This window comes from Protopterus annectens, chromosome 13.part0 (assembly GCF_019279795.1).
Source record: "Protopterus annectens isolate FY-2018-M chromosome 13.part0, PAN1.0, whole genome shotgun sequence".
NCBI lineage: Eukaryota > Metazoa > Chordata > Ceratodontiformes > Protopteridae > Protopterus > Protopterus annectens.
In genome coordinates this window covers 448584476-448610810 of record NC_056747.1, presented here as the reverse complement: position 1 = coordinate 448610810, position 26335 = coordinate 448584476, and the positions used below count along the sequence as shown (strand labels likewise).

The 26335-nt window shown below is 40.3% G+C and overlaps 2 protein-coding genes across 2 annotated transcripts in view; both read right to left on the bottom strand.

Annotated features, from left to right (window-relative positions):
* RBM19 (RNA binding motif protein 19) overlaps window positions 1–26335 on the bottom strand; it is a 1836515-nt gene that overhangs the window by 1128127 nt on the left and 682053 nt on the right. The window lies entirely within an intron of this gene.
* Window positions 1–26335, bottom strand: part of MFSD12 (major facilitator superfamily domain containing 12) — a 104093-nt gene that overhangs the window by 46052 nt on the left and 31706 nt on the right. The window contains exons 5-7 of the mRNA XM_044055459.1: window positions 10542–10712; window positions 7827–7921; window positions 4143–4273 (exon numbers count right to left, since the gene is read on the bottom strand). Of these exons, the coding sequence (XP_043911394.1) occupies window positions 4143–4273; window positions 7827–7921; window positions 10542–10712 (397 nt within the window). The remainder of the gene's footprint in view (window positions 1–4142; window positions 4274–7826; window positions 7922–10541; window positions 10713–26335) is intronic.

Sequence of the window (26335 nt, the reverse complement as noted above, 5' to 3'; positions counted from 1 at the left end):
GTGTGAGGGAGCAGGAAACAAAAAAAAATACAAACAAGTACTGATCAAGAGTGACCACTGTGGCTTTCTACCATCACTGGCCTACCTCTATCACCATCTCCAACAGTTATTGCTCATCTTACATACAAAGGTAGTCCTTTCCAGTTTATTGCCAGAAGGCTGAAGACCACTCCCCATTATAATGAGTCTCATTTTTGTCCATTTCCTAACTACATTAAAATAGTTCTCCTCTGTTCTTTTTTTCCCGGCATCCATCTGCCACTTTTATCATGTGTGAAACAATCAAAAACTCGCCTGTTATGCAGTCCATTCTCAGGGTTAAAATCTCAGATACAGCACCCTAACCACCTGTCAGTCAGATCCCACAAATTTATTTTCCCACTTACTTCCTGAACAGTACAATGTCAAAGGCCCCACTGAAGTCCATGCACTGAGTTCAGTTTGTCTTCGGCTGTGAATCAGATGAAGAACTGCATCAATCTGCTTGGGTAGTACACCTGATGCATGAAGCCATGATGTCATACATGTCAGGCCAATGGCATGCAAAACCCAGACCAGCCTTTCTCATAGAATCCCCCACACCTCCTTCCCAAAGGTGAAGGCAAGACTAAGCAGTATATAACTGCACATCTCCTGTATGACTCTACCGGCCATGAAGTAACACTTATGTACCCACCTTAAAGTTCTCTATTAGTACTGAAGAGTTTAAGAAAACAAACAGCCCTCCCAAGATTCTTCAACACATACTTACATCTCTATATACAAATGTAAGCAACTATTACTCCTTCTTTCCACATTGGCACTTTGCATTCTTTTATTTGAGGGGGAAAGGGCAAACAGAGCAACTACATTTTAGTATTTCTGTCTACTTTACTGCTATATCATACACATTACATTACCACCTATATCTAACAACCCAGCACCTGACCATGGCTCTGTAAATCTAAAGTATATTTTACATCCACCACCCTTACTTTCCTTCTGTGGTCTCCTATACATCTCTAACTACTCACATTCTCTAAGATATCTTTTTTTCCGCTCTTCTCCAAGCCTAATCCTTTTCATTTTTGTTTTGATCAAGCCTCCATTTCATCATTTTCCAAACAAGCACACATATATACTCCTCAATTTCAGTACTCCCATACTAATCTACTCCAAAGCCCTTCATCCGCTCCTAATGTTACAGGCCCATTCCTAGTTGTACATCTACGAAGACTCAAAGACATTACTACAGTACTACCAGTTTTGCTTGTCAGCTCCAACAGCCTTATTTCCTCTCTCAATTTCTAATCACTTACCCAGTGGTAAGAACTCGGGCAGCCATTCTACTCCACCCCCACCCCCACTAAGGACCACACATTAGCTGTAACACCTTTTCTCAGTCTTACTGTCCTTCCTTACCACGAAACTCAGTGCCTTCCACATGACTGCTAGAAGGCTGAAGCTCCCCAACCACCATTACAATGGCTCTCTTTTTCTCTGCCCATTTTCTAATGCTGGTTATGATCATTTCAGTGTAATTTTCCCAACATCCATGTGTATGTACTGTGCCCACCAATAAAAGCACTTAACACCAAGTTCAGTTGCTGGAAACGCATCTCATTGATCACTTCTTTCATCCCTCCCATTTTACAACTAGCATAAAATAGGAACCCTGACAGAGAACCCTTACTTACCCTATAACCCCCATCATCTGTGTCATACCTTGTATATCCACAGAAGTATAAACTGTTTTGTATTCCTCCATAAACCTATAAACTTAGTAGTATTTAAACCAAATATTACCCCTTCCTCATTCCCCTTTTTAGGTGGTTCCTGTATTCATTCTCCTCCCAGTATTTCCATTCCTCCTTTCAGCACCCATTTCTCATCATGGCTAGCTTTCTATAGGTATTACAAACCATTTCCACCATGTGATATATACACATGAAACAGTATTTATACACATTATACACATATACATGTGTGTACATATATGAGTCCATTTAGTTTGTTCAAATTCTTGTTTGCGCAATGTTACTTTGTGCTGTGTGATTGAGCAGTTGCTGGTATGCACAAGTGCATGTTTGTGCGAATGTGATTGTTATGTCTTAGCTGTGTGAGATCTGGCTTTATCCTTGGGGGTAATGTGGGTCATTCAAATAGTATAGTCAGTGTAGACATTTTTTTCAGTAAAGCTGATACTGAGTGAACGGTAGAAATGTGTGTGCACATTTTACTTAGTGTGTGCATCTTTAGGGTGTAGGTGATGTTCTTTGCTGTGTGCGCACACGTGTGTGTATGTGTGCACACATGCGTGTGTGTTATGAAGAACGCTGGACCGGTGCAGGATTGTGCTGCAGTGGGGATTAGGAATATGCCCTTTCCACCACTGCTCCTCAATCTCTGAGTTGGTATACATAGTTGGTAGTAAGGCCTGCCCGTATGCAAAAAAGGTTTTTAGGGTTTTGTTGGGTACATTTTTTTTTTTTTAATTGGTGGAGATTTTGGTATTCAGTAGTTCATTCATTTGTTTTCAGTGATAGGTGCTTTCATTCCGTTTATGTCAGCCAAGTGGTAGTTACTGTTGTGAGCACTCTAACAATCATATAATCATGTTTTATATATATATATATATATATATATATATATATACATACACCTACACAAACACATATACATGTGTGTGTGTGTGTGTGTATATATATGTATATATATATATATATATATATATATATGTATACGTATATATACACATACACACACACGCACACACACACACACAAACACACCATCATCATGTGAAGCTCTGCCAAACAAGCCTTAGGCTTCCATGATCGCCTGTTGCAAATTTCATAACAAAGAATCCAAAGTTAGCATCCTTGGAAAACTGTAGCGTTTACCAAGAAGTTCCTAATTTTGTTTCATATCATATCAACATGACAGTGTTGACAGCAGACTTCTGGATGTTGTGAAACTTTTCTGCTGGAAACAAACAGGTCCAAATATGTTTGTACGTGTTTAGCCGATGTGAAAACTTGTACAGAAGGACAATTTTTCTGCAAGAATAATATGGCATAATCTATCACATTGGGGGGAGGGGGTCACATTGCAGGGTTTTCAACATTTCTGTGTAAATCTCATTTCCCAGCATAACTTTTTTCCCCAAAGAAATGACATCATTTTCATTCAATAAGCTGTACTCTGTTCAAGTACAGTGCATTTAGAAAGAATTAAGAACGTTTCTGGTAATAAGCTGGCAGACAGTTAATTCTGGTAAATAAAGCAAGCTGTTCCTTTCAACTACTATGCCATACCTTGATGCACTATCTGCTCACTGTGAGGATATGTACAACATATGTCATCACAAATTACAGGTGGGATATAGGAAAAATGAGGGTGAAAAGACTAATTGGCCCATAAAACAGGTTGAGAGAGAGAGAGAGAGAGAGAGAGAGAGAGACAGAGAGAGAGAGAGAGAGAGAGTTTCTTCATTTGTATAAAGATGCCTTAAAGCAGTCATTCAGACAATCACTTGAGTTAACAGTCCGCCACAACTACAATATGAGCAATACTAGCTGGTGGGACCAGTGCATCATTAAGAATAGTAAAAATGACTATAAATAGTGATCACAATGCAGGGTCACTAGGCTAGCAATGATATTCACAAATGATACTGACTGGTCTTTCTTCAATGTTACATAATCAAAAGAGGCATTTGTTTGTAATTGGAGCACAATATGCAAATGCGTGCGTTTCATTTCTGTACCAAACAGGTGTCCTTATGTCTGACCTGGCACAACACGTTCAAAACACAGTGATCTGCCATGTCAACTTTGCAAAAGACCAAATACTAAATATGTGCACCTTTAGCAGCAACTTCATTTGTGTATAGTAAATAGAAATATAAATGCTACAAAGAAAGGAAAAAATTTGCAGCACACGGTTGTAAATTCTGTACTTGTATCTGCCACGTGTTGAGAACTGCAGACTTGCCTGGGTAAATCCTTTGTAGCTGCTACTTTGGGGCCATGTGACTGCATGCAAAGCCCCACCTAACACCTCAGCACTTAATAGTCACATTTAGATCTCACTGCTCTTTTCCCCATAAATGCCAACAATGAGTTTGCACTCTACTGACAAAAACAATTTGATAAACTTACAGACTCGGATCTTGATTGGCCAGAGTATGATGCAGACCAGACTCAGAGTTGCTACAACAGCTACACCTCCAGTTACAGCGATCATGACCCAGTGGTAGAATGGAACACACAAGGGGCAGCAAGCCTGCGTGCTGAAATGGAAAACAAAAATTATTACAGCATGCTACTGAGGTATATGCACCTTAATAAATGTGACACAGGATCCTTTAACATAAGGCTAGGAAAAAACATGAATATTAATGCTATCCCAGTAATGCCTAACACAGCAGCTTAATGCTTAATGTTTTCCTTCTCGTAGTTTCTGTCAACAATACTTGGGGTCTGTGACAAGACTGTATAGCTTTTCCTCTTTCCCAAGACCAAAACGCAAAGCTAAAAACTAAACATGCAAGTAAAACAGTAGCACCTTGCAACAGGGTAGAACCCATGAAGCAATCAGGCAGTTCAACCTCTTTTCATTTGATTTCACTACCACTAATACGCATTGCAGCATGCCAGGAATACTGATTTATAGTTATTAAAACAATGACATTATATTTTTGTGCAGAAGTCCCACAAACTATACCAGGGATTAAATGTAAATTTCATTCATGAACATGATCTGGTTATAATTTCAGTGTCTCTGTGTTAAAGCAGCATTAAAACAGACTATAAACCAGCTCTCCATAGTCATCCAATACCACTTTTTACAATTATGCACTCTGTTTCAATTTGTTGTTGTACTTGGCTTAATTACTGTAGATCAGAGCATGTATATGTACGTTTAAGAAGTATTTCCAGATGTAGCACATGCATGTAAATAGTGAGTACGTGTCGGCAGCAATGCCATTTTGAGAGAAGAGCCAGAGTGTTAATCATGTATGAGTGCGATAGTCAGTCTGTTTATAAGTTTATTTAAGTTTATGTTACAAAGCCTCATTTCTGATGTTTGTGTGTAATAAAGCTGCTTGGACTGAACCCACAAATGTGTCTGTTTTATCCTGACCAGGCGAGCAACATGGTGTCAGAACCAGGATTAAGAGAGCAACCACTTCAAGTCATGGGGCGCAGAGTTGAAGGTGAAGCCAGATTAATCTGGTTGAGTGAAACAGAGCTCTGACAAATGAAAAAGGGCCAAAAATGAGCTAAAGGTAAAGAAAGCTGCACAAATTATTTATTTGGCACAGAAAATTAAACTGCGCATTTATAAGGCACAAAACACATTGTTAATTAAACGAGTGGCACAAAAACTTATTATTAAGCAAACAAAAGGCACAAACTGAATTATTAAACAAAATGTTCAAAACCACTATATTTGATAAAATTAGCAGAACTATTCATATGGGGCTCAGAATTATCGTCAGTTTGCATAACGAGCATGTTTAAGGTAAAACGGGCACAAGAAGAGTATAATGAGCATGACAAGAGATTAAAAGGGCATAACGAGTACAATAAAAGGGCAAAATAATCTTAAAGAGCAAAGTGACTGCATCTTTTTTAGGAAAATACCATGTTTGGGCATAAACTACTATTTTGCATTGACCGAAGCCATTCAAAGCATAACTAGAGTTGTTCGAAGTATCTCAGAGTGTGCAAAGTGTTTGTAGAGTGTGTGCTTTATTATGGTGCAATTATTTCAAAGAGTTTGCTGGGTGCAAAGTACAGTTATATTGCAAAATGCAGTCAAGATACAGCCATTTTGAAAAGTTTCTTGTGCTGTGTGCATTTATTCGCAGAAAGCTGCCATTTCAGAGCATTTCATACACTGTACAGAGTTATTTCACAAAGCACAGCCATTTTGAAAGGTTCTTGTACTCGGTACAGTTTATTTGTAAGGTACATTCATCTCAAAGTGTTTCTTACTCTGAGCTTTTTCCATTGTGTACAGTTTATTCACAAAACACAGTCATTTCGAAGTATTTCTTACACCGATAAGGAGTGGTTTCATAAAGTAGTGATTTCAAACTGTTCTTGTGCTACTGAGACTTATTTGGCAAAGTGCAGTTATTTCAAAGAGTTTGTTGTGATATTGGGCACAACTGCAAGTACTGGCATAAAGTTCCGGCATAGATATTTGTGTGTGTATGTTCGCACATGATTTCAAGCACCTTCACTGCTGTGTGTTGATATGGCAGAGGTATTTCGCAGACCAGGTCCACTTGTGTTTGATCATAGTATAGCAGAGAATTAGAGAGTATTCGAGCAAGAATATGATATTTTCGGGTCTACTTCACTTGATCGAAAGACCGTTTGATTGAAACCCATTTGGTCAAAAGTTAATCTGATCAAAAACCAGTATTCAAGGCATAAACCTGTGATTTGTCCCCCTCCCCAATGTCGTGTGACCCTGGAGTTGGTATATATAGTTAGGGGAGGGGTGGGGGGGTGAAGCCCCCCCACCTAGTTTCCTTTGAAAGAAGAAAATAACAAATGTACTGATTTTAAATGAAAATAGGTGGGGGGTTCACCCCCACACCTCCCAATGTAGGGGGCTGCACCCCCCACACCCCCCTATCTATATATACCAACTCCAGGGTCGCACAACATTGAGGAGGGGGACAAATCCCTGTTATTTGCCTTGAATTCTGGTTTTCGATCAAATGAACTTTTAACCAAATGAGTTTCAGTCAAATGGTCTTTTGATCAAATGAAGTAGACCCGATATTTTCATACAAGCAGCTTTTTCTGACAAAGATGCACATACAAGGGCATTCATTTTGCTTAACTTAGCTGGGTCAGAAGCCATTGAAAGTGAACATTTGTGTATGCGCCAGAAGCACATCCAGGAAAGGGGGCAAACAGTCATACTATGGTACTGGCCGAATCAAGGGAAGACCCCAAGTGCTTAAAGCGCAGATTTAGAGAAATGTGCAACCCCCAGACAAATGCTACATTAGAGAGGCACTTATTTTATACAAGAGACCAAAGGCCAGGTGAAACTTTTGCAGCTTGTATCACTGACTTGAGAAATAAGGCCAAAACGTGACTTGAAAGATGAGTTATTTAAGGACAGGCTTGTGTGTGGTGTTAATAGTGCTGCAGTGAGAAAGATTTTGCTTCGTGACAGTGATTTAATGTTAAGCAAAGCCATACAGATTTGTCAAATCTATGAGCTCACAGAAAGGCACACAAGTATGCTTGCAAGTAGGGTTGCCACCTTTCGTCGTGCTAAAACTGGAGTAAAGCCACACCCCTCATGTCACCAGTAACCCCGTCCATCCCACCCCCTCTCCCGCCCAGATTCTGCCTATTTTGCGACGTCATGATGACATCACCTGGCGGGGAAAGCCCTCTTTTTCCATTCCTGCTGTCTGCTTTCGACTGATTTACTATGCTTTTCTGTAAAAAAGCATAGTGAATCAGCCAATTTACAAACTCTGATAGTCTGTTTCCTTTTTGAAACAGAATACCGGTGTTTGTACAGTATTTTTCAGAAATCATGTTTTGCAAATTTGCTAAGGCTGTTTTACACTATGTCACTTACTCTGCAACTATTTTAGCTATTATTTTTTATAACACTAAAAAAATATAGACTACTGTTTAACAAAAGGGACATAACTTACTAAGAATCAGTTCTAATTCATGCAAACCTCAGTAATGTATCAGGAAAAATTATTTGCCTTGCCAATCATTACATCATTATAATTTGAAAGTGTGCTGCATATTCATGATAAATGAATACTGTAATAAACATGCATTACTTACTGACAGGGATGAAGGTTTTGGATCAATACAACTGCTAAACCGTTGGCAAGTTTATCTGTGAAACTCATGGCACCATACACAAAAGCCCCACTTTGCTATTAAAAAAAAAAAAACTGCAGATTAATATACTAAAAAGCAGAAGAATATAACACTATACCAACATATAAAAACTTCAAAAGTAATAAAAAAATAAATCCCAGTTTGATGCTGTTTAGGAGCAGGAAAAAACACTTCATTCTAACATGAAACATGAATGCAGTCCCAATTAATTGTTTAACTCCACCTCCTTTCACAATAATTAAAAACTGGTTTGGTGAGCCAGGTAAGTATTATTATACCATAAATACACAGAAGGCCCCAGAGTAAGATTAGGAGACTCCACTTACATAGTTTAGCAGTGGGGAAAGAATAATGTGCTAGCTAGCCTATGGAATTGCAGTCTCCTCTATAGAGGGCCTACCCTCTGTTAGCAGTAATTTGACAGATAATTCACATTGCTACATACTAGTTTATTTTCTCTCCTGCATATGAGCAGCATCCTAGTTAAAGAACGCAATATACAATCAACATTTAAATTAATTTGATTCATTAAGGCAATACTAAATTGTTCTGTGTCCTCCCCTCACAATTCAAAGTTCTAATACGCAACAAAACAACATGGTGGCTGCCATGTTTTACAGAAGCACTCAGCGCTCTTTACTTCTGTCAGGTTTCAGGTTTCATATGGTGAAAGAAGAGACACAGACAGGAAATGGAAAAAGAAAATGGAAGTAGAACATTTACATCTATTTTAAAAGTGCATATGACAGCCATTATGTATTACTGAATTAAAATCACTGCAACAGCAGTAAATGCACAAGATTATGCAAATTCAGATCAGTCAATCCTATCTTGCCTCATTTTTTTTATCTGTTTGGAACAGCTCCTTTTTCAAATGTACATAATACTAATACCATCTAAAAACAAATTTCCTTTAAATGTTTCATTTTCCATCATCTGCTTGGTGCCATTCCTTCAATGTCTGCAAAATATAAAAAACACCTATTTTCTTATTGCAACAAATGCAGTGTACAGCAAAGGGCAGCGAGGTACGTTTTGTATTCCCATCAGCTGGTCAACATTTATTTCTATGATACAGTTATGTTTACTAAATCTTTTGAAATATGCAGATCAAGCTCCACCTATACAGTCACATTAGTCCTGTCAAACGAATTCACAATCCCAGAAACTATGTATTATGGAATCAAACTGTTTCTGACATGTCAAGCAATGGACCAGATTTCAAAAGAGTTGTTCACAGTGCCAGTCTGCCCTGATTCAGAAAGACTTGTTCTCAGTGTAAGTGACTTATTTTGGTGTAAGGTCCGTCTATAAACAGGCTTGCAGAGCAGGCCATATTCTAAAACACCTGCTGAAAGTGTAAGTGGTCACCTAACACTGACAGACAGTCTTTCGGAATTAGGGACACCATTTACACTTTCACGGATAAACTTCATACACTCTCTTAAGAGATAAATATACCTTATGTACCTCATAAAATTGTACTCTTAGATGTCCCATAGTTTGTCTATGTTTCTATACGGTTTCATAGATTTCCAATAATAATTGATGTTATGTTAATGGCAGTACTTTCATTTTTTTCTAGCTGCAAGGCTTCAGTACTAAACCAATGTAAAAGATGTTTAAACTCATATATTACATTTTTATGAGAAACAATCCTGCTAGCCACATATGAAAAAGTACAACTATAACTTATTTCTCATTGCGGTACAAATTATTGGAAATAAAGTGATAAAAATACATTGACCTGAAGCAGTATAGTTTAGCATTTTCCTTTGCATCTATCTAAACATTCAGTAAAACAACAAAACAAGATGATTATTATGCTATGGTAATTTATTTGAAAATTGGCAAACTCAGCATGTATAAAGGATGGCAGAAAAAAATAAGAAATGCTATGCTGATCCAAACACAAAGACACTAGGACACATATAGTGTTATTGAACCAACATAAGTTTTACAATTACTTGGGCTTTCAGGCTAACAGGAGTCCCTTGGTTTTGCAGCTGCTTCTAAAATTGGTACCTTATTTTCTTACTAGTCTTTAAATACATTTTTTATAGAAAGCTGTAAATTTACCTTCATTTTCCTGTTACATGTCTACTAGGACCTGGACTTAAATCAGTGGTCAAAAAAGCATAGCGGTTTGTAAGCTTTTTTGCATTTTTAAACTGCAATCCATTAGACAGCTAAATATCACATACTAAAAATAATTAAATTATTCATATTGAGTATTTCTTAGGCAAAATTAAACGTCTGTTTTTTAAGTGATTTTCTGCAATGATTTTCTTTACCAGGGTATGATGTCTAAAGCAGAAAATTAGCTACATTTTATAATTTGTAATACAGACAAACTTGTCTGAATGCTCTGAGATCAGCTCACTGTTCTGAGGCATTCCATTTAGCGGTTTGTTTAGGTACCTTGAGAAGACGACTGCTTCTGTTATACACTTTACAGAAAAGCAAAATGACTGAAATATTTTGCAAGTCTTTTTCTGGAGTATACAGATCTACAGTTTTATCTCCTGTGTAACAATTCTGACAGTTACATTTAACTCCAGCAGTCTGCCTTCCTAAATTTATTAATGCCATCTGCACAAGATAGTACTTTCTAAAAACTCTTTAGGAGTCTGAGGAAAGGGTATTGAGACTTACTGTATGTGTCCCGATAAGGTCCGCAGTCATAGACAATGATGTCACTAAGATGGTGGCTGATCCCATTCCTAACAGCACAGCGAGGGCATAAACTGAAGCACCAATATGCTTGTCGACCAACACCCAGTAGGCAAAGACGAAGATTAAGAGTAAACCAACACAGTACGTTAACTACAAGAGAAAGTAAAGTTTAAAAAGTGGGTAAAACACATTTACTGCTTTTTTTCTGCCTCTGGATCTTGCATTACATTTATTATTCATTCATTAAGCATTTATTGAAAATGTGCATTAACAGCAGTGTTTCACTTGGATCAATAAACAAATCCAGTTTTCAAACAGAGACCTGAAAGACAACATAAACAACAAACTAAAACTGAACAAAGTACAGTAACAGGTGTGTACACACATTTAGGACAAACAACTGCTTGGTCAACAGAGTCTGCTCATTGCCTTACTTAGTGAATAAGTTGTAGACTATGTTTATTTAAAAGCATTCCGTAAATTTTCTACCTGGCTTCTTCTCAATTCCTTTCAGGTAATGGAAGCCCCCCACCCCCACCCTACTACCACCACATTCTCCTTTTTTTTTCTATTCTTCAAGATTATACATCTTTTTTTTTTTTTTTTTTTTTAGTTTTTGTTACATGGTTTGTGGTACATATTGTATACAATTTTACTGACAGTCGCACAGTTTGCCACATGTATAACCTTACAAATATAAGGCCTCAAGATGAGAGATTAAAAATGTTACTATAAAATAATGATAGCTTCCAGTTTCCTATTAAAACCTCTTCGTACATATGTGCATTAAACCAGTCCTCCTTACTGTTAACTTTACACTTTCTGCTTACTATTAGGTCATTATCTGGCTCTACCTTCACCGCTGTTACTGGTTTCTCTGTCTACTCTTCCTGGTTTTCACTAAATGTATTACTCTTCATTGCTCCGGAGTGAATTTAAACAATCACATTTCAAACCATTTCTTATATGCCGTAAAGCCCGTTTTTGGTCTACTCCTCTTGGGAGTAATTTCTTCCTGACATTATACAATGACACTCAAAGGTACTAAAAAGAACAAAATTCAGTATGAATTCCTACAGTATTTTAATGGCAGTCGCACTTTTCCATGAGTGAACTTCATTTATTGTTAGCAGAGGAGAAGGCAGGGTTCTTTAGATCAAATAAATGAATGCACGTCATTCAGGCAATGCCAAAGTAAGGAAGGGAAATACCACAGCTGCAAATGTCATGTCTTTACACAGTAGAATTCAACTGTATTTAATTTGCCTATAACAATATTTATCGGTCTTTCAGTACTGAAATCCAAGACTATACAGCCATTTCCCATATCCAACTACTTCAGTCCATTGCAACTTCATATATCACCAAGTACTGTCACTAGCAGGACACATGCAAAACAAAGTAGGCTAATGTAGCCAATGTGAAGTCTTAAAATAAAGACGATTAGTAAATAATAGTTAACCCAAACCAACAAGAGCTCACAGACTTGTCTATATTCTAGTTGGGAGATTGGCTTTACATTTAAGTACTTCTAAGATAAACAATTTAAAATGTAAGATTTTAAGTTGTGACCTAAATGCATATTAAGTATCCAAGTAAGAAAGTGTATAATTAAGTCATAAAATATTAACTCTGATGCTACAAATGTACTATTGCATTACACAACTGTATAATTTACAAATTAACATAAGTGAATAGTACTAAAACTAAAGTGTACAAATGATAAACAATCGATATACAAAAATTACACAAACATCAAATGATGCAAATTACATATTTTTTGTTAAGTGTCAAATTTCAGGATTTAACACATTACATTGTGTGAAACACTGCATTAAGAAAAGTGTGTAAACAGAAACTGAAATCAAAAAGCACCTGTCTCACTGTACTACCTTTGTCCAGTGGGGGGGGGGGGGGGTAAGTGTACATTGAGTCCTGTTTGATTTTCAAGCTATACCCCCGTCCCCATATAAGCACATGCACACACACTCTTTTTGGACAATGCATAAATGCACATGTTCTTTTGGATTGAGGTTTCCGGATATAGCTTACCTACCAAATTTGCTTTTTCTGTTTAATAAAGCGGCATGTATGTGTGGGTGTAAATGTTGGATCTCCAATCCCATCAAAATATCATTTTACAAAATAAAATCAACAACCAGCTCCCCAAGACTCCAAAATAGGACTAACCAGTTCACCCACTGTCTAGATTTCCTTACCCAGTTTCACATCATATATCTATGTATCCATGCCCCCTACCTCCAAAACTACAATTAAAATATCCTACCTGTAGTAGCTTACCCTTAAAGCTTATATACAGGCAATCTCCCTGAAAGGATTCAAGTTAAGTTTTAGTGCCAATTGTGAAAAACAACTTATTATACAATTCTTCCTCTAAAACGTGCACGCTGATTGGCCAGCCCAACCAGCGTGCCCATTGTAAATCCCTCAATATACTAACGGAAAAAGGTCCGGTCGCCCGGACTTTTTCCGTTAAAACTGTATCTCGCTATGTTAAAAGAGTTTAACATAGCGACACAGGTTTAAAAAAGCAACGCAGATTTCCGTTGCTTTTTTTTAAAGCTGTCTCGCTATGTTAAACTCCTTTAACATAGTGACACAGTGTGTAAAAAGCAACGGAGATCTTGCGATCTCCGTTGCTTTTTTTTTTTAAACCGGTCTCGCTATATTAAATGGGTTTAACATAGCGAGACAGCTTTAAAATAAGTAACGGAGATCTCCGTTGCTTATTTTAAAGCTGTCTCATATGTTAAACCCATTTAACATAGCGAACAGTAAAAGCAACGGAGATCTTGCGTTCTCCGTTGCTTTTGCCCACAGCTCTGATGTACTGCGTAGGCATGCGCAGTACATCAGAACTGCCACGGAATACCAGACAGCTGCGGAAGGGCAGCGAAGAGGCATTATACAATGCCATTATTTAAGAAAAGTAATTATTTCTTTTCTTAAATAATGTCATTGTATAATAGCAATAACCCACTTCTGGGTGTGGGTAATGCGGGATTTAACCAAGGTTGTCTTTGTTTGCTTCCGAGGGCGACCAAACCACGCCAACCGTGGTTAAATCCCACATTACCCACACCCAGGCGTGGGTTATTGCTATAGTACCTTTGTTCTTCATTACTCAACAGTATATATTTAAATTGTACATCAAATCCTTTCCCGGTATACAATTCACTGCCCATCTGGCAGCTTGCAAAACAGTCTACATTCTTAACAAATGTCACTGCACCTTGACGTTTCATTTCCCTAGCAGTGATGATAAACCTATCATTCCTAAATAAGTCTAACTTTAACCTGCCTACATCATTAATAGGACTAAAATTGTGCCAGGTTTAGGGGAAAAACACAACTCAATACTTTGTAGAGTAAATGTACAGATACCTATTTTAGTGTAGTATTAGAAACTGTTAGCTTATTTTAATGTACTGAAATAGAGCTCTACAACGTGGGGCTTTATGGCCATATAATGCCCTCTCTGTCTTTTCACTACAGTATTTCTGGAAATGTGCAACTCATCAGTACTCTCCACTTTCTTAACAGAAAGGGCCACCCTTGAGTGAAGTGATAACCCAAGAGAAGGGATTCATGGTGCCCTGCTGTCCACCATTCCCCCAGTGTAGATCCTCAATTGCCATCTCTGGTTTCCCCCATCAAGGCCTACCCACAGCATCCAGGTTACTTTTCTGGTTTTGCTTTTCTCACATTTTTGTCTTATTCTTTAGCCTTTTCCTGCATTCTTTCATCACATCCTAATAAGGCAAGAGGAAGAGAAAATAAATTAATCATACTAGGAGTCTGGAGGCCACCAGGCCCTCAAAAGTATTGGTGTTTGAGAAGCTCTGAGGTGCATTTTAGAGCTTTTTCCAACCATTTGATCAATTCAGTTGCCTATGATAAAACTAATGGCCATGTAAAGTATTTCAAGAAACCCTCCCCTAAATCCCCCACCACCACCTTACATATCTGAAGAGCATGTCCTCCAAAGCCTGTCCAAGGCAAAGAACACAGCCTCTGTGTGACCAGATGACATCCCAGGCTGTCTTCTAAATAGGCTAAAACATGAACTAGCATCACCACTAAGTACTCTTTTCAATCATAGCCTAGCCACAGGCTTTGTTCCTGCAGAATGAAGAACAGCTACAGTTATTCCCCTCCACAAAGGTGGCCTAGCAAGAGACCCGGGGAATTACAGACCCATAAGCCTGACCAGCCTCATCTGTAAGGCCATGGAATATATCATTATGAACCTCACAAATAAAGACATAGTGCCTCCAAACCCAGGATCCTACCCAGTTCAGCTTTGTGAATGGCAGGTCCTGCCTGTTAAGTCTGGTAAATTTCTTTGAAACTGTGACCAAGACCACTGATGAGGGCAAATCTGTGCACACAGCATACCTCAATGTGGCAAAGGCTTTAAACACAATCCCACATTCAGGCATTACTGATAAACTTAGCAAACTGAAACTGAATGTAAGCCCCTTCGTTGTAAGATGGGTTGCCAAATGGCTCACAAACCGAACACACACTATCAAAGTGGGTGACTTCACATCAACCAGCAGACCTGTTACCAGTGGGGTGCCACAGGGGTCAGTGCTGTTTGATATATACTTCTCAGACGTTGAAGTCAACATTAAAGGGTTGTGGCTGACCAAGTTTGCAGACGACTGCAAATTAGGTGCAATCATTGAATCCCCAAATGATGTCAGTATACTCCAGGATGGTCTCACAGACCAGTGACTGGTGTATTAGTCACAGTCTCAAAATGAATGCAAAGAAAGGCATCATCATTTCCTTCAGCACAATGTCCCTTCAGACTATCAAATCAATAACAATACCTCAAGTACACATGAAGTGGTAAGGGACCTGGGATCACAGGTTGACCGCAGCCTTAACTTAGAACACCATGTGTCTACCGCTGTAAGGAAAGCTTTCCACATAGCTCACTTGATTAGTAAAGGCATTGCCTTGACAGCAAAAGAAGTTATAATCCCCCCTATACTCATCACTTATCTGGCCCATAATTGAGTAGAACGCTTCATTCGGTATGTACTGTACTAAGCACCTACAGCAATGAGAGGGACCTCAAAGGTTTCTAACAAAGATGATCAAGGGCCTCCAGCATATGCCTTACACAGACCAACTAAAATCCCAGTCACTGTAGTCTGCATCATATAGACTTCTTAGGAGAGACTTATGCCTGGCCTGCAGAGCAAACTAAACCTAATGAACTTACTGAATGTCCATAAATCAAATGGGTCTAGGGCTACCCATTCCAAGGACTTAAATATGGCTTGCGACTTAAATAGGACATGCTGTAGGGACAGATTTATCTCCCAGCGACTGGCATGTCTTTGGAACAGGCTATGAATTCATGTGAAATACAGCACCTCTATGACACTGTTTATGAGGAATATGGATGAGTGGATGGAGCACTGTAAATTCTTACCAGGGATAGTGCCCACAACCCTCCTGGACATGGGCAGTCATCACTAAATCCAATCTTGGGTATAGACTAGTACTTCTATGGTATTATACTGAGTTGAAATGGCTAGGCTTAAAATTACCTCCGGGTCAATAGCTTAGTAATTTCCTATGATTGTATGAACTTTGCTCCATAGCAATAATTGATGCAAATTAAAGTCTTCCAAGTTGCTTCACACAAATCAGATTATTCCGGCAAAGCCAGATTAATGAGCAAACCACTACAGACATAAAAGGCAAAACAGGGGGTGTTCTGTAAAAGCAGTTGCTGAGAAGACATGCATACACCACTCAACTTATTTGTTCAAGAATCAGATACAAAGCTAAAAATAATGGCGTGACAAAAGGCGAGCTTCAAGTACACATTTCAAATATGACTTGACTGCACTTAAAATGTCAACAGAACAGCAGGCTTTGCCCTAATATGCATTTTTTGAATAATAAGAAGTACAAAACTCTAATGTCTAGTATTTACCAGAAAAATTAAAACATTTACAAGGGACCAGATAAATTCAAGAGATAAACCCAAAGGCATTTTGAAAAATCAGAGGCAGCTGAGCATCTGTGGCAGGGCAGCAAGCCAAGAATTTCCCACAAGTATACAACATTTTACAAAGGTGGTCTTCGCTTTCTGGACATTTGGAAATAAGGAGATGACTCTACCTGCTGACAATATCAGTGATCCAGGAGTCATAATAAACTATTATTTATTTATTTATTTATTTGCAGTATGTTAACCGGGATAGTAAATGGGCCGGATTGAGCCCTTTTTCAATGGAGGCCTGGGGAGAAAAGCTCCATGTGAATACATACACAAGCAGCCAAAACAATTACAATGTTTAAGATGCAATTCAATGTACAATTTCATTATGAAATTCTTAGAGTATTATAACTGTAAAAACACTGGAGTTAATACAACAATTAGTTTGAGATAGCTATAATGCTTTATGTGGGTTGTTAAAGACAATAAGAAAAGAAATAGTAGGAGGTAAAAGAGTTAGGAGAAAGTGAGAAAGGGTAGGGTGAGTTAGAGAGAGGAGGAGAAGGAATACAAGATGGAGGTGGAGTGGAAGGTGGAAGTTGAAAGTAGAAAGGTATTATGGTTCAATGTAGAATTAAATCTCATCAAGTATACCTCCATTCATAAAATTTACAATCTGCAGAACAAAGACTGGGATCCTGGGGGCTTAGAAGAATGGTTTTAAGGAATTTGCTGATGGGACATCCTTAATAGGAAAAGAGGTAAAAACACTACATATGGCCAGGCACAAGATTATTGACAAATAGGAAAGTTTGTATCAAGGGTGAAGTGTTGTGGTGAATAACTGGATTGGTAATGATATTTTTTTTAGGTCAGTGATGTACTGGATGTTTCCACCTCTCCCACTTACCCCTTTCAGGTGTTTCAAGATGAGTCGAAGGTCATCACATGGTGGCATTACCTTCAGATTCGCTTATTGCTAATAAACAGTCTGCAGGTGGTGAGAAATGACTTGGTGGATCTCATCTTTGGTAATTTTATAACTAATAACAAAACCAGAATGGATGGCTTTCCCAAGCTAAGATATTTGTATATCTTTATTCATTACCAAGGGCAGACCTCCCCCGACTGAAGAATATGTTCCCACTTAGCCTTCACACAATGTATGCTAGCACAGAATGATTGGAAAAAATATACTTAAGTGGTATGTGGACAGATCTCTCTCTCTCATATAATCTCGTATAACTTGTTTTGTGTATATTAATCTTATTTGCACCTGGCATAAAACCCTATTATGTTACACCAGTCAAATCAATGGGATACCAGTGGTTGTTGGTGACATGGGTCAAAACAAATTAACAATTGGCATATGGTAAAGGAGTGTCAAAACATTTGTCAGATTTGGACGTAGACCACAGATAAAATTAGATGAACAACAACCATCACATTATCCCCAGAGGGAGATGTGCATTTTTGACTCCTGGGTATCCCACAATGGACAAAATATATATTAGTACTACTAGACTGTGGATTCATAAACTTGTTATAATCCCATTTGCTACTATTTTTAGGTCCTGGCAAATCTACCTGGATTGGTTTTCTTACTTTCTTTGAGTAATTTCATAGCTTAGGTAATAAACCTACTTGTGATCTGGAGTCCAAGTGGACTATGATTCAGTGTATTTGTTTCTCTGCGCCAGTGTTGATTGAATTTATAGCACATATTACATCAAGTAAACATAAGTGAAGCTTGTCACAGTTTATGTTTATCAAATATTAATCCATGTTAATGCTCCATCCGGTTTCTTTTGAATGAACCTGGAGGTGTAGGGAGAATACTACAATGTAATATGTTGAAGTATTAGTCATGATAATTCCATTTTTCGTGTAGTCTAGATTGTTTTTGTGTTTTAGGAATGTATTACTGCATATACTAACAATGTGTTGTGTTATGGAAAAAAAATCGGAGACAGCTGAGAGTACACACACCCTCAAGAGACATGCCCCCCATGGCAGCTGTGCACTGCTGCTCAATATCTGCTTGCCTACCAGAATTTACAGAAAAACAACTTACCTTTAGTTCACATTACCATGACCCTCTCCAGCACAACAAGGCAGCAACTTTAAAACCAGTGGGCTTGTTGTTCTGCCATCTTAATGGATCATGGGACTGCAACTTGCAGAAAGCCAAATTGCATTAAAACAGCAGCCAAGGGAATTTATTCATTTTAACTTAAAGATGCATTGCTTTAGGGTATATAAAAAAAAAAAAAAAGTACAGTTGTGTACACCTACCATAAATGTAGATGTTTGAGTGCCTTCACTGTTGCAGTCATAACTGTAGGGTGATCCTGCCGGCAGGCAGCCCGAGGTCGGCCAGAATCCCAAAGTCTGGGTCCGGCGTCGGCTGTACCAGCAAGCACCCTGACGTCAGAATGCAGGAATATAAAGCTGACAGCCGACGCCATCTTCTCCAGTCTTTCTTGCCCCAGATGTCAGAAGTCCCCCAAAATAACCAAAAGGTGTCCAAACAGGAAACACAAATACACCACAAAAGAAAAGGAAGATAAGAGGGGATAGGTGGGAGGGAAACACCGACTGCAACAGTGAAGACACTCGAACATCTACATTTATGGTAGGTGTACACAACTGTACTATGTTCTTCGTGTTTCACTGTTGCAGTCATAACTGTAGGGTGGAATCCCAAAGCTGTGATGAGGGAGGAGATTATGCAGAAGATGGGGCAGCCAGGAGGCCCTACAAGACAGCAGAGGCAAAACCTGCCCTAGACTTAGAATACAAGGGGAGATTGTAGTGCTTAGAGAAAGTATGCACTGAACTCCAAGTGGCAGCTTCCAAAATGTCCTTGGTAGGAACTCCTCTGAGAAAAGCTGCTGAAGTGGCAGCTGCTCTAGTAGAATGACTTCTAACAGTACCTGGAATTTGTTTCCCAAAGTGAGAGTAACAAAACCTTATCCCATGAGCAATCCATTTGGAAATAGTTTGTTTAGAGATAGCTTTGCCTAGAGAACTAGAGGCATAAGAGATAAGCAACTGATCAGATTTTCTGAAATCTTTAGTTCTATCCAGGTAAAACCTAAGTTGTCTGTGCACGTCCAATGAATGCAAAATCCTTTCCCCTTTGTTTTGAGGATTTGGAAAGAAAGTAGGAAGGTGAATAGTCTGATTTAAAGCCACATTGGAAATCACCTTAGGCATAAATGTAGGATTGGCCCTCAAGGCAACTCTGTCTTGGTGGAAAATAAGGTATGGTTCCACAGCCATGAGAGCTTGCAACTCAGGAACCCTTCTGGCAAAAGTCAAAGCTAATAAAATAGCTGTCTTCCAGGAAAGGAACTTGATATCCGAAGAAGCCGCAGGCTCAAAGGGGGATAAAGTCAGTTTTTCCAAAACATAATTAAGATCCCAAGCAGGAACAGGAGGAGTTCTGGGAGGTCTTAAATTCTTAGCCCCTCTCAAGAATTGTCTCACCAGCTGGTGAGAAAAAATGGGGGGATCAGTGTTGTAATGAGCCGAGATAGCGGAAGCATGGATTTTAATGGAAGAAAAGGGGAGGCCTTTAAGAAAAAGGTCTGAGAGGTAAAGTAGAATGGAAGAAATGTCAGGCAAAAGAGGATTAGAACCTCGGTCCCGCATCCAAATACAAAATCTTTTCCATTTAAAAGCATAGGATTTTCTAGTGCTAGGGTGCCTAGCTTCTAAGAGAACATCCAAGACTTGTTTGGGAAAGGCAGAAGGAATCAAAGGCCCTTGTAAAGCCAAGCTGCCAGGCAAAGAGTCTTGATTTGAGAGTGAAACATCTGACCCTGATGCTGGGACAGAAGTGAAGGAAACAGAGGCAGAATCCATGGAGGTTCCAAGAATAGGTGTCTTAAAGTTGGATACCAAAACTGCCGAGGCCAATTTGGAGCTATCAGAATGAAAATCTTGGGTTTGTCCTGTTGTATTTTCAGTAACACCCGAGGCAGAAGAGGCAGAGGAGGGAAGGCATATCCCAAAAGATTCCTCCAGCTGAAAGACAGGGCATCCACTTTCCAAGCTGCTTTGTGGAAGGACCTGGTGCAAAAGAGAGGCAGCTGATGGTTGAGATGAGATGCAAACAGATCTATCTGAGGAACTCCCTAAACTGCTGTAATCCTGCTGAATATGTTGGGGTCCAGCATCCATTCGTGAGGATCCAAAAGATTTCTGCTTAGGCTGTCTGCTAAGAGATTCTGTTTTCCTGGAATGAATTGAGCCTGAAAATGCAGATTTAGATTTAGAGCTGTGTCCCATAGACTCATGGCTAGTTTGCAAAGGGGGTAGGAGTGAGAGCCCCCTTGCTTGTTTATGTACCACATGACTGTGATATTGTCTGTGCAAATCAGAAGATGGCCTGGTTGCAAAAGACTCTGGAAGGCTAGAAGAGTATTTTGGACTGCCAACATTTCCTTCAAGTTGATGTGCCAGGTAAGATGCTTCTTTGTCCAGTAGCCCTGCTGGCAATTGTTTAGGTAATGAGCTCCCCAAGCATAATCCGAGGCGTCTGTGGTTATGATTTGAGCAGGATGAGGTAGACGAAAGGGATTCCCTTCGTTTGAAGCACAAGCCCTGGACCACCAAAGGAACTCCTTTTGGAGGCAGGGAATCAGAGGTATCATAGTTTCCAGGCTGTGGTAATGCTGAGACCATACACTCTTTAGGTACCATTGAAGTTTTCTCATATGAAGCCTTGCATTTGGAATCAACAGGATGCAAGAAGCCATGTAGCCCAAAGCCTGCAGGAATTTCCTTGCAGTGAGCTGAGTTAAAGTAGCCAAGGTCTTGAAAATTAATGCCAGCTGTACCTGTTTTTCTGGAGTAAGGAAGGCCCTTTGTAAGCTTGTGTCTAGAAGAGCTCCCAAAAAGATCATTTGCTGAGAGGGGATCAAATGTGACTTTGAGTTCACTGAGAATCCCAGTAGTAGGAGAAGACGTTGAACAAACTGCAGATGCTGAAGTAAAAGATCCTTGCTGTCTGCCTGAATAAGGCAGTCGTCCAGATAGGGGTAAATTTGAATTCCTTGGAGTCTGCAAAAAGCTACTACTGGAGCCAGACACTTGGTAAAGACTCTGGGCGCAGTAGATAAGCCAAAGGGCAGTACAGAGAATTGAAAGTGTCTCAAACCTGCCTTGAATCTGAGGTATTTTCTGCGTTCCTGTCTGATGGGAATGTGTAAATAGGCTTCTTTTAAGTCCAATGTCACCATCCAAGCATCCTGGGAGAGCATGGGAAGAAGTTGTTGCAGAGTAAGCATCTTGAATTTTGGAATCTCCAGAAATGTATTTAACACTGAGAGGTCCAGAATAGGTCTCCATGAGCTTTGTTTCCTTGGGACCAGAAAAAGTCTGGAGTAAAAACCTTTTCCCATCTCTGGAAGTGGAACAGGTTCTATGGCTTTCATGGCCAATAAGGCGTCCACTTGATTTAAGGCCTCTGACCATTGATGTTTTGGCAGATCCGGCCAGCCCAAAGACCTTGGCAGAGTATGAAAGTGGAATTTGTAGCCTCTTAAAATCACGTCCAAAACCCATTTGTCCTGGGTAATAGGAGTCCAATTTTGGTAGAAAAGAGAAAGTTTTCCTCAGAGAGGGGCTTCCAGGCAAGGAGGACCTGTAGCCCAACAGAGAGAGTCATTGGGTCTGCTTCTTTTGAAATTGAGGTCTGTCTTCTCCCCTTCTAGGTGAAGAAGCAGTCCACTGTCTGGACCTGTAAGAGGCCTGAGCCTGCCCCCGGCCTCTGGAGCGTCTATATCTTCCCCTTTGAGGCCTGTCAGACGTGGGAAAAGACCAATTTTTGGAGGGCCAATTTCTAGAAAATCTAGGAGGCTGAACTTGTAACAAATCTTTAACAGTCTGCATAGATTTTGCTTTTTTTTCCATCTTTTTAATAACCTCCTCAGCCTTGGATCCAAATAAAACATCATGCTGAACAGGGGCATCTAACAGCTTAGCCTTAACCTGTTCTGGTAAATTCTGCTCACGAAGCCAAGCATGTCTCCTGATAACAGTACCAGAGGCAGCAGCCCTGCAATAAGCTTCTAAGGCATCAAATCCACAATGTAAACTATGTTTGCTAACTTGTTCAGTTGCATGCAATACATCCTGTAATTCCTTGTCCTCTGCACATGCAGGAAAGGTAGAGAGCTTTTGCTTTAAAACAGACAAAAGAAATTGCTGATACTTGAACATGTGAAACTGGCAATTTAAAGCTCTAATAGATAGGGTAGCAGAAGTCTAAACCTTCTTGCCCCACCTGTCCAAGGCACGAGAATCCTTTTCAGAAGGGATAGGATTTTTAGAAGAAGCAGCCTTAGCAGCCCTAGAACCCTGAGAAATAGTTTCAGGATCAGCAGAAGGGTTCTTAAATAAGAATTGACGGGAGTCAGGGACTCTGTAAAATCTATCAGGCTTAGAAGGAGCAGGCGGCAAGGAATCAGGATTTAGGTTAGCTTCAGAAAAAGCATCATCCACAACATCAAGTACAGGAGGAATAGCCAAAGGTCTGTGTTGAGGGAGAAGGAGAAATTCCCTAAGTCTCTTCTTAGAAGCAGAGTAATCCTGACCTTCCCAATGAAAATGCTCCCTCATCTCATGTAAGGTTTCCCCAAAAGAGAAATCTTCAGGGGGAGAAGCAGAGGGAATAGAGTCCTCTGCATCGGAATCCTCATAAGGAGGAAAAGAATAATCCTGGTCAGAGGAAGAAACAGAAGACACAGAAGCCTGATCAGAAGAATCATAAGGAATATCCTGTCTAGGCCTTTTTTCTGGAGGAGGGTGAGAACCCCTAATCATTGTAAGTAAATCTTCAGCCATCCGAAGTAATTGCTTCTGGGACTTGGGAGCTGTATCCGAGGAAGCTTGTGAAGAAACCCTTGGTTTAACAGGAGTCTTTGACTTTGCCTTTGTCTTTGTAGAAATAGTGATATTAGAAGGCCTGAAAACCCCCTCAGAAGCCGGTACCTGCACAGCGGTTCCGGACCCATCTGAAGGAGCGACGTCCGAAGGTCCTGCAGCAGTTAAAATACTAGGCCTAGAAGGCTCCCCATGGGAGTCCATGTCGGCCATCGGTTCCGAAGCGGCGGACGACAGGGCTGCAAAAGCGCCTCACTGACGACCGCCGAACCCGAAGCTGGCTCCGGCTGCAAAATATCATGTTTGGACCTCGGAGGCCTACCCTTGTCTTTGCGTTTCTTTTGAATTCCGGTTGTCGGTAAAGTATCCAACGACATCCTATAATTGAATAGTCTACCAAAGTAATTCAAGGCCCAATCGTACCTATGCTTGATAGTGCGAAAATTAAACCTGGCACAGAACCGACAGCAAGAAACGTCGTGGTCAGGGCCTAAGCAAGGTAGACAGTAAGAGTGGAAATCTTTATGAGGTATTTGTTTCCCACACGATATACAATTATTAACTTATTCTGACATCGGAGGAGCAAGAAAAAAGTTTCCCCAATGGGGTACTTAGCTCGAGAAGAGAAGTAGAAAACTTCGGACCGAAGACAATAAAAGCACGTTGTCTGAAAACGCCAACCAAAGACTTGCGAGCTGCTTTCCACCGCACAGCAAGAAAGACTGGAGAAGATGGCGTCGGCTGTCAGCTTTATATCCCTGCGTTCTGACGTCAGGGTGCTTGCTGGTACAGCCGACGCCGGACCCAGACTTTGGGATTCTGGCCAACCCCGGGCTGCCTGCCGGCAGGATCACCCTACAGTTATGACTGCAACAGTAAAACACGAAGAACATCTGTGCGACCCTAGATGTACAGCAATGTGGGCAAACGATGAGCATGCACAAACGGAGGCTTGCAAGTAACCTGCGACATTATTTATTTATCTGATGTTGTAAATCTTCATTTATTCTTTACTGTTAGGACCTCGGTTCCATCCTCGGAACCGATACAGCTGTTTCCCAACTCACACAAGCCAAAAACTCTCAGCTAAGAACCTACCCACAACGTCTCCCTCCTAGACACTCCAGATCTTGTTTGCCGCGTTCCTAGCCAGAAGTGTTAGCCATCTCTCTCAAGCTAAGTAGTAATTTTGTTTTCATGACAGTTTTTCTTCTGAATTTCAACATTTTTAGTCAAGTTAGTCTTTTATCACTGTCGCCTATAACCTAGGCCTATTTCCTACCCTTTTTCTTGGTAATTTAAATTTTTAACTCTTTTGACTGTCCCTCTCTCCTGTCTTTGACAGGCCCCTTTTACTAGTAGTATTCCTTAACATAACTCTACTGATATTTCTTCCTTAATTTTTTCTACAGGATAGCATTGTTTCACTTACCAAGTCAGACAAAGCTAAGTTGGGTTTTAAACAGTGTGACAAGTGTGGACATAAGATGTCTAACTCAGATACACATGTTTGTTGTGTCTACTGTTTGGGCTTGTATCATTTGAAAGCTGATTGTGTCATTTGTGCTGGTTTTTCTAATAGGACACTAGCAGAACATAAGAATAAACTTATTTTAGAAGGTTTACTCAAGACACCTTTCTCGGAGGCACTATCTGGGTCAGAGGTCTCACCCCCTCCTAAGATCAAATATATAAGGAAAAACTGAGTCACTCAGTTCCTGCATCTCCGTCAGTTTCGGAACAGAGTCGGTTCTGTGCTTCACCGGCGCCCTTGGTGCAGACTTCTTCTGCACCAGGATCTGTGTCCTCTCCCTCAGTGCCGACCATGGTATTCACTTCTATCCCGGTTTCAAACACAGCACCATGGACTTCGGTGCCGTCTTTGGTTCCTACATTGGCTCCGATGACTGTTCATGACTTGGCACCATCCCCGCCCACTGTGCCAACAGCTTCTTCGGCTCCATCGGCTCTAAAATTCGATTACCTGCCAAGGACATGATATTCTCCTACTTATGACCCTTTCTTGGGGCACAGGTTTAGTCCCTTTCTAGAAAGACTGGATTCCCCTTCTGCAGCCTCTTTTAGATCCACTAGGAGTTTTTCTGAACTAGACCAAGTGCGGGTTGTGGACCAGCTTCTGGTAGCTAGGGGATTGCCCATTCCAGCTAGACCTTCCATCCCTCCTGGCTCAGAATCTTCTATCTCATCTTCCCCTGCTTATCTTCCCCCAGCACCCGCTTCGGTACATACTGTCTCAGCTCTGACAGCAGTGCCTTCCCTGTCGGCACCCACCACCCTTGCAACATCGGCTATGATGGAGCCGATGCTTTCTCGGAGTGGTGCTTGGACTGTCCGTACCTTGGTACCTAATCCGGTGCCTATTTTCTCGGTGGCACCATCTATGTTTATGGTTCCGATGTCTCCCAGTTCTCTTGTAACCCCTCAACTGGAAGTGGGCTCGGGTGGGCCTGCTGTACAGGTGATGGATAGAGACCTTCACTTTGAAGGCTCACAAACCAGGCCCTAGGACACCAGTATCAGAACCTCCTGTGAAGGGAACCCCTTCTCTGGAGTCCTCCTCAGAAGATCCCACTGGAGAGCCACCCCAGAAGAAACAGTGCAAGAGGAAGCACCTTGACTCCCAGGAGGAATCTATCGCAGAAGACACCGATTGTGATGAAGGGGAAGGATCCCCTCGTTCTCCCCCAGATGATGTTTCATTCGGAGACTTTCTTGAAATCCTCAAACAGCGGGGGGAATGGAAGTCCTCTAACCCTTCTTCTGAGGAATCGGTGTTTCTGCTGGCTTTCCATGCCCAGCCATCTATTTACTGCGTGACCCCACCAGCAGGTGATCTTGTTAAACTAATTGTGCAGCATGCCTGGAAAGCACC